This window comes from Stegostoma tigrinum, chromosome 30 (assembly GCF_030684315.1).
Source record: "Stegostoma tigrinum isolate sSteTig4 chromosome 30, sSteTig4.hap1, whole genome shotgun sequence".
Taxonomy (NCBI): domain Eukaryota; kingdom Metazoa; phylum Chordata; class Chondrichthyes; order Orectolobiformes; family Stegostomatidae; genus Stegostoma; species Stegostoma tigrinum.
In genome coordinates this window covers 37,963,297-37,975,688 of record NC_081383.1, presented here as the reverse complement: position 1 = coordinate 37,975,688, position 12,392 = coordinate 37,963,297, and the positions used below count along the sequence as shown (strand labels likewise).

Sequence of the window (12,392 nt, the reverse complement as noted above, 5' to 3'; positions counted from 1 at the left end):
ATAGAATGTAATAATGAATTAATTATTTGTCGTAATTCGTATTTGCATCATGTGCCGCTCTAGCAAGGCTGAATTTGTCGCGAACTTGGGAGGCTTTCTCCCAAACCAAAAACTATGGGGTGAATATAATCTGGTGGAGTATGTAAGTTGGATTCAGGAGGAGTTTGTAACTGGAGAAATTGTTAATGAGTTTGAAAGATGTTCTTCAGATTTCACTATAATGTGCAGCTACATGTGTGCAATTCCCTCAGGAGGAGTACTCTATCAAAAATATAATTGCTCAATTAGCGTGACATTTACATAAATATTTCACTGGAATCCCAGTCATAGGTGAAGGCAAGGTGAGAACACAGTTATAATTGAAGACATCAGTCAATCCTAGGAAAATATGACAACTCCTCTCCAGGCTATATCGGAACTCTATTATTGTGTGGTTTGATGCCACACTATGCGTTTGCCTTCAAGACAGACTGAGTAGAGAGAAGGTGAAATAACTGCACCGAGGTCAGTATCCAGTCACCAGGTCGCCCTCTATTTACCCGTGCACAGTCCTTGGGCTCTGACGAGCCAGCTCACAGCCTGTCCCTAGAATGAGGAGACTCTCTGAATCTCCTGTTTATCTCTATCAAGCAGGGCTCCCTGATTACCCCGTTTTAAGAACCCCAATATAGGACTCATAGTCAATAAAATCCATCTAGCCCTCATTCTAAAGAACTGACTTCAGGCTTAGACTTCAAAGAAAAATGCCATTTTTTATATATTGATGCTAAATACTGCAATACCAGCCCCTAATCGTATGGTTGTATCACATAATGTGATTCTTCACTGCCTTCATGTCCCTGTGCTCTTAAAACTCTCAAAAGTTCTAGCCTAGTGCAGAATAGTTTATTCTTCTAGAATGCCCTACCTCCATCCACACTGTGCTATTTATGTTCGGTGATGTGCAGCTCTATCACATCAGTGCAAGGTGGCTCCAGGGACCTGAAACCCTTATGCAACATAAATGGCAGATTCCTTTCCATGAAATCCATTAATGAGCCAGTTTTACACTAATTCCAATGCAACTGTTTTTCATGGTATGTCTATGCAGGGGCCAGCCTCTACATTACTAAATACGTGAAATTTAGTTCTTCTATTTGCCATGGTGAGAATTGAAACTGCAGTTTTGCTAGTTCATTATCATTAACACGAGGCTATATTCATTCTTATTTGGTGTATTTACATGAAAATAAAGGTGGCAGGGCTTGCGGAAGTATAGTTATTGCAACTGCGGGAACCCTGGGTTTACACGAAGGGTTTCACTTCAAGGATTGCTATATAAGCTGATGGCTCTGAAACAGACGAAGTTGAACCTGCATCCACCTGATGATATCATGGTCTCTGAGTGGAGAACCCAGCTCTCTTTTCACGAGCTTCCAATGCAGGCAGACATATCCTCTCAGGCTCCTGACAATCTTCGTAGTTATGCCCAACTCATCAATTGTACCAGTTGCTATCAAGCAATAAACTAAATCTCATCATGTGAGATGAGTGCCTCTTTGTCAATGGTGGCTTATCCTCTACCACTGCTATTTGATAGGCTCGTAAACTCAGCACCGAAATGAGAGTCGATGGCAGCATTCTCCTACAACTGCAACACAACAGTGATTGGTGTCACAATATATGACTGTAATGAAATATGTTACAGGTGCTACATAAATGCAAACTGTTGCCTAAAGATCCCTTTCTTTGTGATTCTCAAAATATGGTAGCACTATCTTAAGCCAGATTTCCCAAACATTCCTGATGTCATTCAAAGATAAAGAGAAATTCAAAACAGATCTTTTTCCTAAATCATAAACAATATGGTGAATACAAATGAGGTGGAGTATGTAGGCTTGGATTCAGGAGGGACTTTGTAACTGGAGAGACTGACAATGATAAAGGTGGCCCTTGGATTTCACCACAATATGTAGCTACATGTGTGCAATCTCTTCAGGAGCACTAGATTTCCAACTAACATTTTTATTGCTCAATTATAGCAATATATACATATAACATTGCACAGGAGGGGAAGGCAAGGCGAGGATGCAGCTACAGTTGAAGAGGCCTATGAATCCTGGGAAATTAGGACATACTCTTCCTGGGCTCAACGAAACATGTTTGCAGGATCAGTCAGTTGCTGACCTACAAAAATGTCTCAAAAGTGACCAACAATTGACACTTCTTCCTATGATGGTGCCAGTCAAAATAACTATGTTCTCAGTCTTTCAGCTCTGGCTGCTTTCCTCAGGGACAGGGCACCATCCATTACCCACATGTGCCAATCCTGGCATGCTCAGAATGACCAAGGGTATTAATGTACTGAGAGGGAAGGCTTTCAGTCTACCCTTGTAATGCCAGTGTGCGAAATGACTCCATCACCAAGTCACCCTTTATTGTCCTTGACATTGATCCAGCTCCCTCAGAGCCAGCTCACAGAGTGAACCGAATGCCTGACACTCCTGTTTCTATCTGTCAGCCAGGCGTCCCTGATTGGACCGGGTTAACAGCCTGGAGAACTCATTCTGTGAGGTCCACCTGGCTGACCTCATTACAGTCACTACAACGTGTAACCATAAAATGCAGCTAATGCATATGATTTGTTGACAGCTACAATGATATTTTCTGGCATCATCAGTCTAAACTTTGTGACAACCTCGGATTTGCAAATAGACTTAACAGATGGAAGCTAGGGGGGCACGTGATCCCCACCTATAACTTGAGAGGTGGCATCTGTCAGAAACCACTAAGTGAACATCATATAACTGTCAGTGGCAGGTTATTGGCATGTGCAACGTGTGCTTCAGGTAGCTAGGTAGACATGGAGATGCCCTTCAATGCAGAGCAGCTTGAGTTCTCTACAATCATAGGTTATGGAAGAGGCCCTTTGCTCCATCAAGTCCGTCATGCATAAAATACATTACGACTTGTACTAGTCCCACTTTCCTGAACTAAACCCATTGCCTTGAATATTATAACACTCCAAATGTTCATCTGAGTACTTTTTAGAGACTGCAAGGTTGCCCAACACAACTACCCTTCCAGTGTATTCCAGCGCACCTTCCCACCCCCACCCTCTGGGTGAAAAGAAGAATGCTAAATTACCTCGGAACCTCCTCCCTTTCACTTTGAGTTGTGGTCCCTTGTTCCAGAGTCATCCACTGGAATGCACACGGTAGCTGTTGTCTGCACAACACGGCACAGAAAGGTTCAGGCCTGCAAGAAGAGCTGCAGAGAGCTGTTGGGCAATTCAAGCCTCGATTAGCAAGAGGGTAAGAAGGAATGATGGCGGTGCACTGGGAATATCACTAGGTTAGTCTTTCAGAGCTAATGCCCTGGGGACACATGTCCAAATCCCACCAACCGCGGCCACTAATTCAATTAATTAATAAAATCCGACATTGAAAGTTAGTCTCAGTGATGGTGATCATTTATAAACCCTTGTCATTCACTGATGGGCATGAGAGAAGGAAATCTGCTGTTCTTAGCTGGTCCGGCTTACAGATCCACAGCAATATGGTCAACTCTTAACCTCTCTCTCAGGTAACCTTGCAAGTCACTCAGTGGGTGGACAACAAATGCTAGTCTTGTTAGCGACATCCACATCCAAGCTGCTCAGGTCACCCCCATAAATGTTGGCTCATTCACCCTTGTTGCTCCAGTTGAGCTGAGTCATAAGAAAGTCAATATTTATCTCTACTACTCCACTCCACAATTCCGCTGACAGACATCAGCCTTACAACTAATCAACAAGCCCAGCTCCTCTCCCCAGGTGCCCCACTAAATTCAGGTGCGCCCATTATTTTGAGGGTAACTTAAAAGTCAACTTGCCACCCAGCATGCAAAAATAATCAAGAGAGTGATGAAAACGAAGAGGATCATAGATGCCAAATATTCAAAATTCCTACAAAAGATCAACATAAATATTCTTTAAGTATTTCCGCTTTATTAGTTCAATGTTCAGACCAGTACACTCTGTGAGCACTGACCACATTAACAGCCTCCATCATTAGACAATATCTATTCAATAAAATAAGTACTACTACGCAAAGCTCGTTCCTCCATTTCTCTTCTCAAGTCTTGAAAAAGCCGAGATAAAAACACACTACATAATTTAAACCTTGTCATCAGGTATAAGAAATAACACTTTACTGTCCTCTTCAAAGCTTGAATCTCAAAAGCTGGTCTGTTTGTGAGGTTTGTGCATTTTTAAGATCTGTAATAAGATGTCTTGGACATCTTCATCGATTTGACCCTGCAACAAGAAACACGACAAATCAGGTCAATTTCTTCATGATAAGCCTAAAGTCATTTCCTTTGTATACCAAGTTTCAAAGTTTTGAGTTGCATTCTAGGCTGTGAAGTAGCAAATTAGCCATAGATTGTCACCTTAATAGTTCCAGGATTTCCTCTCATCCACTCATTCATAACTTCAAAATGAAAGGAACTTACACTGAAAAACTGGGTCTCCTTCATTAACTTCAGCACATCACCAAGAACATATAATGTCTCACTGCATGGCATTCTTACTTCTGTCTGAGGGATTCTGGTTTCAAATCTCACTCGAGAGGCTTAAGCTCAGACTGGGGAAATGGTGGTAATTTCACCCAGTTATTGGGTGGCACAGCACTGTTGGAGGTCCTGACCTCTGGGTGTGATATTCAACCAAAATCCTGCCTATTCCCTCAGATGGGAGTGGGCTCTCTGTTGAGAAGCAGCATCATGACCAATATTCATCCTTCCTCCTACAATGATAAATCCGATTGATATCTCTTTCAGTGCTGTGTGCGGGAGTTTGTTGTTTAAATTGGTGAACGTGATGGCTACAATACAATCTTGGCTTCACTGGCTGAAGTGTTCTTTGTGACATTCCATGATCATGAAAGGAATTAGGAGAAGTTATTCTCCTTTTTTACAGTGACAACACAAGTGACTGAGATAATCCTGTTTGGAGCCCCAGACTGAATGCAAGTCAAATCAGCTAGACCAGCAGCACCATTGGTCTCCAGGATATGAGTGAGTCCACCCTCTCCAGGATTGAAGGTCAGTAGCCAACGCATTGTCGGCTTTACATGAACATACATATGAACGTGAATTCGGAATATTCATGGACTTGGAAATATACCATCATTTTTTCACTGTCACTGGGTCAAATCCTGGAATTCTCTCCCTAACTGAGTTGTGGGTCAAACTGCAGTGGTTCAAGAATGCAGCTCATCAGCACCTTCTCAAGAACAACAGAGTCAGCAATAAATGTTGTCCCAGCCAGCAACACCTACAGCCCACAAATGAATAAATAAAATACCAATTAGGAACAGCAGTAGGTCACTCTGCTTTACCATTCAATGAGATCATTGCTGATCTTAATCCTCCACTCCATTTTCATGCTCGCACCCAATTATATTTCACACCCAGGCTTATTAAGAATTTATCTACCTCTGCCTTAAAAACATTCACAGATTCTGCCTCCACCTACTTTTGAGGAATAGAGTTTCAAAAACCCACAGAGAAATTAAAAACATTGACTTCTTGTTCTGGGATTTCTCACAAGGGAAGACATCTCCTCCACATCCATTCTGTCAATGGGTCCTCAGGATCACAGAATCCCTACACTGTCGAAGCAGTTCATTTGGCCCATTGAGTCCACACCAACCCTCCGAACAGCATTCCACACAGACGCATCCCTCTATCCCATCCCTGTAACCCTGTATTTTCCACGGCTAACCTCCCTAACTTACAAGTCCCTGGACACTATAGATAATTTAGCATGGCTAATCAACCTTCCCTGTACATCTTTGGACTGTGGGAGGAAACTAGAGCACCCAGAGGAAACCCAAACAGACAGGGGAATGTGCAAATGTCCAGCAAGCAGTCGCCTGAGGATGGAATCAAACCTGGTCCCTGGCACTGTGTGGCAGCAGTGCTAACCACCGAGCTACCACACTACCCTCTTGAATGTTTTAAGGATCTCATATATTTCAATTGAGTCACCTTTTAATCTCCTAAACTCTAGCAGATATTAGGCTAACCTGTGCAATCCTTCCACATAAGTCAATCTGTCCATTCTAGGTGTCACTCTCTAATGTTTCACACACTTGCTTCCTTACACAGGGAGACCAATACTGTACAAGGTCCTCCAGATGTCCTGTATAACTAAAGTAGAATCTCCCTACTCTTGCATTCTGCTCCCTTTGCAACAAACAATAACATTCCACTATTTTCCTAATGATGACTGCAGCAGCAGCACTAGACTTCAGGTATTTGTGACAGTTCTCTGTTCAGGTCTCAAACACATGGGCTGCTGCAGATATTTTGACATTCTGGACCTCACTAACTCACACACCAACACCAGAACTGCAGGTTGCACTGTCTTTCTCTGAGGAGTAGTCACTTGGAAATCCCCTCTGCACTGAGCTGCCAAATCTCCAGGATTGTCTTGGTGATCCGAGAAATTAAAATTCAACCTTCAAGAGACTGCAGTAAGTATCAATCAGGAGCAACCTCACTCTGCTTCATCTATTTCCACTGGAAAGATGGAAAGATGGAAATGGAGGCAGATGGGTGGGTGGGACGGCTGGTGGAGGTCACATGATGAGACCTCCAGGGATTTGCCCAACAGAAGTTGGCAACACCGCCCTCTGCTGGCAGATTAAAAAGTTCAAAGTATGAAGCCAGATGGGTGGGAGTGGGGTAGGTTGCCTCCAAGCCGTCAGCTGTACTGAGGGTCCATGCCTGCCAGTCAGCATTGCTGATGCATTGACATCCCATGTTGGAAAGCATTGGATATTCATGCAGGAGGGAAAAAAAATGGTTGAGGGGCACCATGAGTCAATGAAACAAAAATGAAAACATGCAATGTGTGTATGGTAGCATGTAAATACTTCAAAATAAAGAATAATTATTGCCAATCTCAGTGTAAATCTCTCTGCTATTAATTCCTAATCAGTCAAAGCTTTGGATCCAACTGGCCTCTAGTGAGTGTTTGTGGTATTTTCGGAGAGTTGCTGTGGCAACATTACATCCTGGAGTTATGGAAATTGAGATTCGAGCTTTCAGATCACATGGTTGACCAAGAATGTCTCCCGTCCTTGCTGTTGACTGTGTGTGTGTGTATGTGTGTAAGCGTGCATCTGTGTATGTGTTTGCTGTGTTTATAAGCGTGTGTGTGTGTGTATATCAGCGCGCATGTGTGTGTGTGTGTATATATATATATATACAAGTGTGTGTGTGTATAAGCGTGTGTGTGTCATATAATATACATATATAAATAAGCATGCGCACGTGTATGTGTGGGTGTATGTGTGTATAAGTGTGTGTGTGCATATATGAGCGTGTGTGTGTATAAGCGTGTGTGTGTGTTTTATATATATATATAAATAAGCAGGTGCATGTGTATGTGTGGGTGTATGTGTATATAAGTGTGTGTGTGTGTATATATAAAAGTCTGTGTGTGTATGTGTGTGCGTTTGTTTGTGTGTGTGTATATATATATATAAAAGTGTGTGTGTGTGTATGTGTGCGTTTGTTTGTGTGTGTGTATATATATATAAAAGTGTGTGTGTGCGTTTTTGTGTGTGTATATATATAAGCGCGCATGTGTGTGTGTGTGTGTGCTTGTGTATGGCGTGTGTGTGTGTGTATATAAGCATCTGCGCGTGTATGTGTGTGTGTCTAAGCGTGTGTGCGTGGGTGTATGTGTATATAAGTGGTGTGTGCATGTGTGTGTGTATATATAAGCATGTGTGTGTGTATAATATATATATAAGCGTGTGTGTGTGTATATATAAGCATCTGCATGTGTGTTTGTGTGTGGCGTGTGTATGTGTTTGTGTGTGGCATGTGTGTGTGTGTATATAAACATGTGTGTGTATATAAGCATGTGTGTGTTTTATATATATATATGTGTGTGTGTGTGTGTGTGTATGTGGGTATATGTGTATATAAGCATGTGTTTTATATATATAAGTGTGCGTGTGTGTGTGTGTGTGTGTGTGTGTGTGTATCCCAACCCCTTGACCTGTCTGCCCTTGACTGACCAACCCCCACCCTAACTCGCCACCTACACTCACGTTACTGGTTCCATCCCTGCCTCCTTGAACTGTCTGCCTCCTCTCCACCTATCTGCTCCTTTATCCATCTTCCTTCCGCCTCCCTCTCTCTTCCTATTTATTTCAGAAACCCCTTCTTCTCCCCCAATTCTGAAGAAGAATCTGGGCCCGAAACATCAGCTCTTCTGCTCCTCTGATGCTGCCTGGCCTGCTGTGTTCATCCATCTTGTTATCTCAGATTCTCCAGCATCTGCAGTTCCTACTATCTTTTAAACCATCAGGAATGTGGTGTCAGCATTCAGCTCCTTACCTGAACAGCGCAGAGAAGATGTGATCGGTAAATAGTCACGATGGCTCTATGGTTGCTCTCTGCTTGCTGCCAAGAGGAACAGATCAGGTTTAGTGTTTAGGTTTCAGTGACATTTTCTGTGAAACTGAGAATTTCTTCAATTAAGGCTTTGCTGCCACTTTTAAACTAGAACAGACCCTCCGGTGGCCAGAAAGTAGAGTCACACATGTATAATGCAGCGTGCAGCTGGAGGAACAGAACAGGCCAGGCACTATCAGAGGAGTGGAAAAGCTGACATTTCGGGTCGGGAAACTCCTTTTTCTGATTTTGCTCCTCTGATGGTGCCTACTTTAACATCTGCTTAGCGTTAAATCTGGGAGATGACGGTGCATTCAGGTAAAATAGATGTGTTTGGCTTTTTCACTTCACTATTAAATAATGTCAACTCGTCTAAATGATATTTTTATTACATTGTAAAATAAAACAATGAACTGTGGATTCTGGAGATCTGAAACAATCGCCAGGAATCTCTCTGTTTTATTTTTGCTTTTATCACATTGGTTCAGAAGTAAGCATAATTTCACTAATTTGGGATCCTCCAAACCTTCCTTAGGTTATTTGAAGGTTGAAGATGGAGTCTCCTCGTTGGGAGACAGGATCACCCACCCCACCCAGAAATGTAGCTCATGCCATGTAGAGGTGGTGGCATGGACATTCCTTAATCCTGGAACAGTAAGGAGATGCAGGAAAAGCTCAATGACCTCAGCAAGGCTGGTCAGGAAACACTCGATATTCTTATACCTACCCTTGGTAATATCATCCACTCACTGTACCTTGTATCTAACTCTGGTCATACAGTTGTAACTTGGAATAGTTGAATTCCTGCAGTGTGGAAGCAAGCCATTCAGCCCATCAGAATCGCACTGACCCTCCAAAGAGCATCCCACGCAGACCCCCACCCCTCTGCCCTATCCCTGAATTTCCCATGGCCAATGCACCTAACTTGCACATCTTCAGACTGTGGGAGAAAACTGGAGCACCTAAAGGAAACCCACGTACTCATGCAGCGTGCAAACTCCACACGGACAGTCACCCAAGGCTGGAATCAAACCCAGGTCCCTTGCACTGTGAGGCAGCACTGCTAACCACTGCGCCACTATGCCACCTTCATGTGCACCACCTTAGCGAATGCCTTTTAGAAATCCAAATATATTACACCCACTGGTTCCTCTTTGTCTATCCCGCTGTTACCTCCATAAAGAATGCTAATAAACCTGTCAGGTATGAGTTCCCCTTTATGAAGCTATGCTGTCTCTACTTGATCATATTACACATTTCTGAATGTTCTACCATTATGTCTTTTATAATAGACTCTAAGGTTTTCTCAATGACAGGTCTTAACTTAACTGGCCTATAGTATATATTTCCTTTGAGACTTTTCAGAAGGCAAGGATTTTTAGATCCACTATTTCTATGACTACTTCATGCAATATCTTAGAAAACATCCAGATGATGTATTTACCTTTAGCCCCATTAATTTACTTAGTATTTTTTTTCTGGTGATAATTATTGTATTTATTTCTTTCCATTTTGCCCCCTGTTTTAGTAGTTTTACAATGTTATTAGGTGTCTTCTACATAAATAATTTTGCAAATTATTTATCCAGCTCCTCTGTTATTTCCTGGTTGCCCATTATTATTTCCTCAGCCTCATTCTCCAAGGGTCCTATGTTCACTTTGGCTTCTCATCCTCTTCGTATGTTTAAAGAAGCTCTCAGTGTGTTTTTATATTATGTGTTAATTTATCCTAAAGTTTACTTTAAAAATCCTTCTTTTGGTTCTTTTTTGTAAGTTTTAAACTTCCACATTTCTCTGGTCCACTACTAATCTTTGGCACATTTCATGTTTCCTTCTTTCATTCTGATGTTGTCCTTAACTTCCCTGTTCAACCTTGGTCAGCTAATCCCCTTCCCAGAATCCATCTTTATCACTGAGCAAAGAATATATCTTTGTTATGAGGCATGAACTATTTCCTTAAACATTGTTCTTCAAGTGTCTTTCTGTTAAATTCCTTTGCAGCTGACCTGCATTTAAATTTCGCACAGTTGTTTCTGAACCAATTTCTTACTCTCAGACTGATTTAGTTTTATTCATTCAGAGATACTGGGAACTGCAGATGCTGGAGAATCCAAGATAACAAAGTGTGCAGCTGGATGAACACAGCAGGCCAAGCAGCATCTTAGGAGCGCAAAAGCTGACATTTCAGGCCTAGACCCTTCATCAGAGAGCTCTCTGATGAAGGGTCTAGGCCCAAAATGTCAGCTTCTGTGCTCCTTAGATGCTGCTTGGCCCGCTATGTTCATCCAGCTTCACACTTTGTTATCTTAGTTTTATTCATTAGTGGGATGTGACTGTCTCTGGCATTGTTAGCATTTATTTTCCATCCCTACTTGCCCTTGAGAGGGTGGTGGCTGAGCTGCCTTCTCAAACCACTGCAATTCTAACAAAATGTGATCATGTTATGGCCATTGTTTCCTTAGATATATTTTACTCTGATATCATTAATTAAACTTGCCAGATCCAAATAGTCTGATCCCTGGATGGATTCACAACATGTAGTTCAAGGAAACCATCCTGAACACACTCTATGAATTCATCCTCATAGTTTCCTCTGCTAATCTGACTATCCCTATCTACATTAAGATTAAACTCACCCAAAACTAATGCACTGACTCTTTTATTTTCTTTCATTATCTCCCGATTTATTTTCTGTCCCACAGAACAACAACTGCCCTATTGACTCATATCAACAGTGTGTTCTGCACCTTATAACTTCCATCCATGTGCATTCTACATCTTCTGACCCAAGACCATGCATTGCTACTGTCCTTGGTGATGTACTTCAATGCTGGGTAATGTTTTAATATCAGTGCCATGTTTAAAGCATTGAGCAAGTGATCAATTGAATAACAGGCAGTGGAAGCAAATAGCATTAATTCACCCAAATGCAGTTTAATTAATCCTCAGTTCTGAGGAAGGGTCACCGGACCCAAAACATTAACTCTGTTTTTCCCTTCACAGATGCTGCCAGACCTGCTGAGCTTTTCCAGAAACTTTGTTTTTGTTCCTGATTTACAGCCATCCACAGTTCTCTCAGTTTTAATTCATTCATTCTCAGTTTGTAGCATTTTGGGAGGTAATTGAGAAGTCACATGCTAATTGTAGTGTGCTTGGCTGGAACAGGTTTTTTTTTAATCGCAGGATGTGAGCATCGCTGGCTCGGCCAGCCCTAACTGACCTGGAGAAGGTGGAGATGAGCTAAAGGACAACAAAAGAGCCAAGTGTCCATGATTCGATACTGTAACATCCACATTTACAGCAACACTTACTCATTTTGGAGTCAAAAAGGCAGTCTGGATCACGAGCGCACACTTTTGATTATGCAAAAATTGGATTCCAATTTCATGAAGTCTTTGGTGCAGTGAATGAGTGCTCAGTGTACAGTATAGGGATATCACAATGTGAGTCAGTCCTGTTTTACTTTATTCATTAAAGATGTGCAGGTTAGGTGGATTGGCCATTCTAAAATTGCACAGTGTCCAGGGTTGTGTAGGTTACTTGGGTTAGCCGTGATAAAAGATCCATGGGAGATTGTGGGGATGGGTGGGATGCTCATCAGAGTGTCAGGGCAGACTCGATGGGCTGAATAATCTCTTTGGGCACTGTAGGGATTCTATGATTCAATGATTAATATGACAAGGGTGTTGTTAGCCGGGCCAACATTCCTGTCTGCCCTTTGTTAGGTGGCGGTGAGCTGCATTCTTGAGTTGCTGTATTCCATGTAGTGTGGGTGTTGTAAGGGAGAGATTTTGACCCAGCGACAGCAAAGGAGAGGTGACGTTGATCCATATCAGTACGGGTGGCTCAGAGGGGACTGTGCAGGTGGTGGCATTCCTATTCGGCCTTGGACCAAGGTTCCTAACACTTCCCGCCACTTGAGAGGTTTCCTCATCTCGCATCTGGATCTGTTGCTCT

General features: G+C 42.3%; 1 protein-coding gene across 1 annotated transcript in view; it reads right to left on the bottom strand.

The window, feature by feature from the left end:
• Nucleotides 1-3,888: 3,888 nt before the first annotated feature.
• The window catches only part of LOC125465688 (ankycorbin-like), an 88,095-nt gene continuing 79,591 nt past the window's right edge, over nt 3,889-12,392 (bottom strand). Inside the window, exons 19-20 of the mRNA XM_048559419.1 lie at nt 8,380-8,445; nt 3,889-4,276 (exon numbers count right to left, since the gene is read on the bottom strand). Of these exons, the coding sequence (XP_048415376.1) occupies nt 4,196-4,276; nt 8,380-8,445 (147 nt within the window). The 3' untranslated portion in view covers nt 3,889-4,195. The remainder of the gene's footprint in view (nt 4,277-8,379; nt 8,446-12,392) is intronic.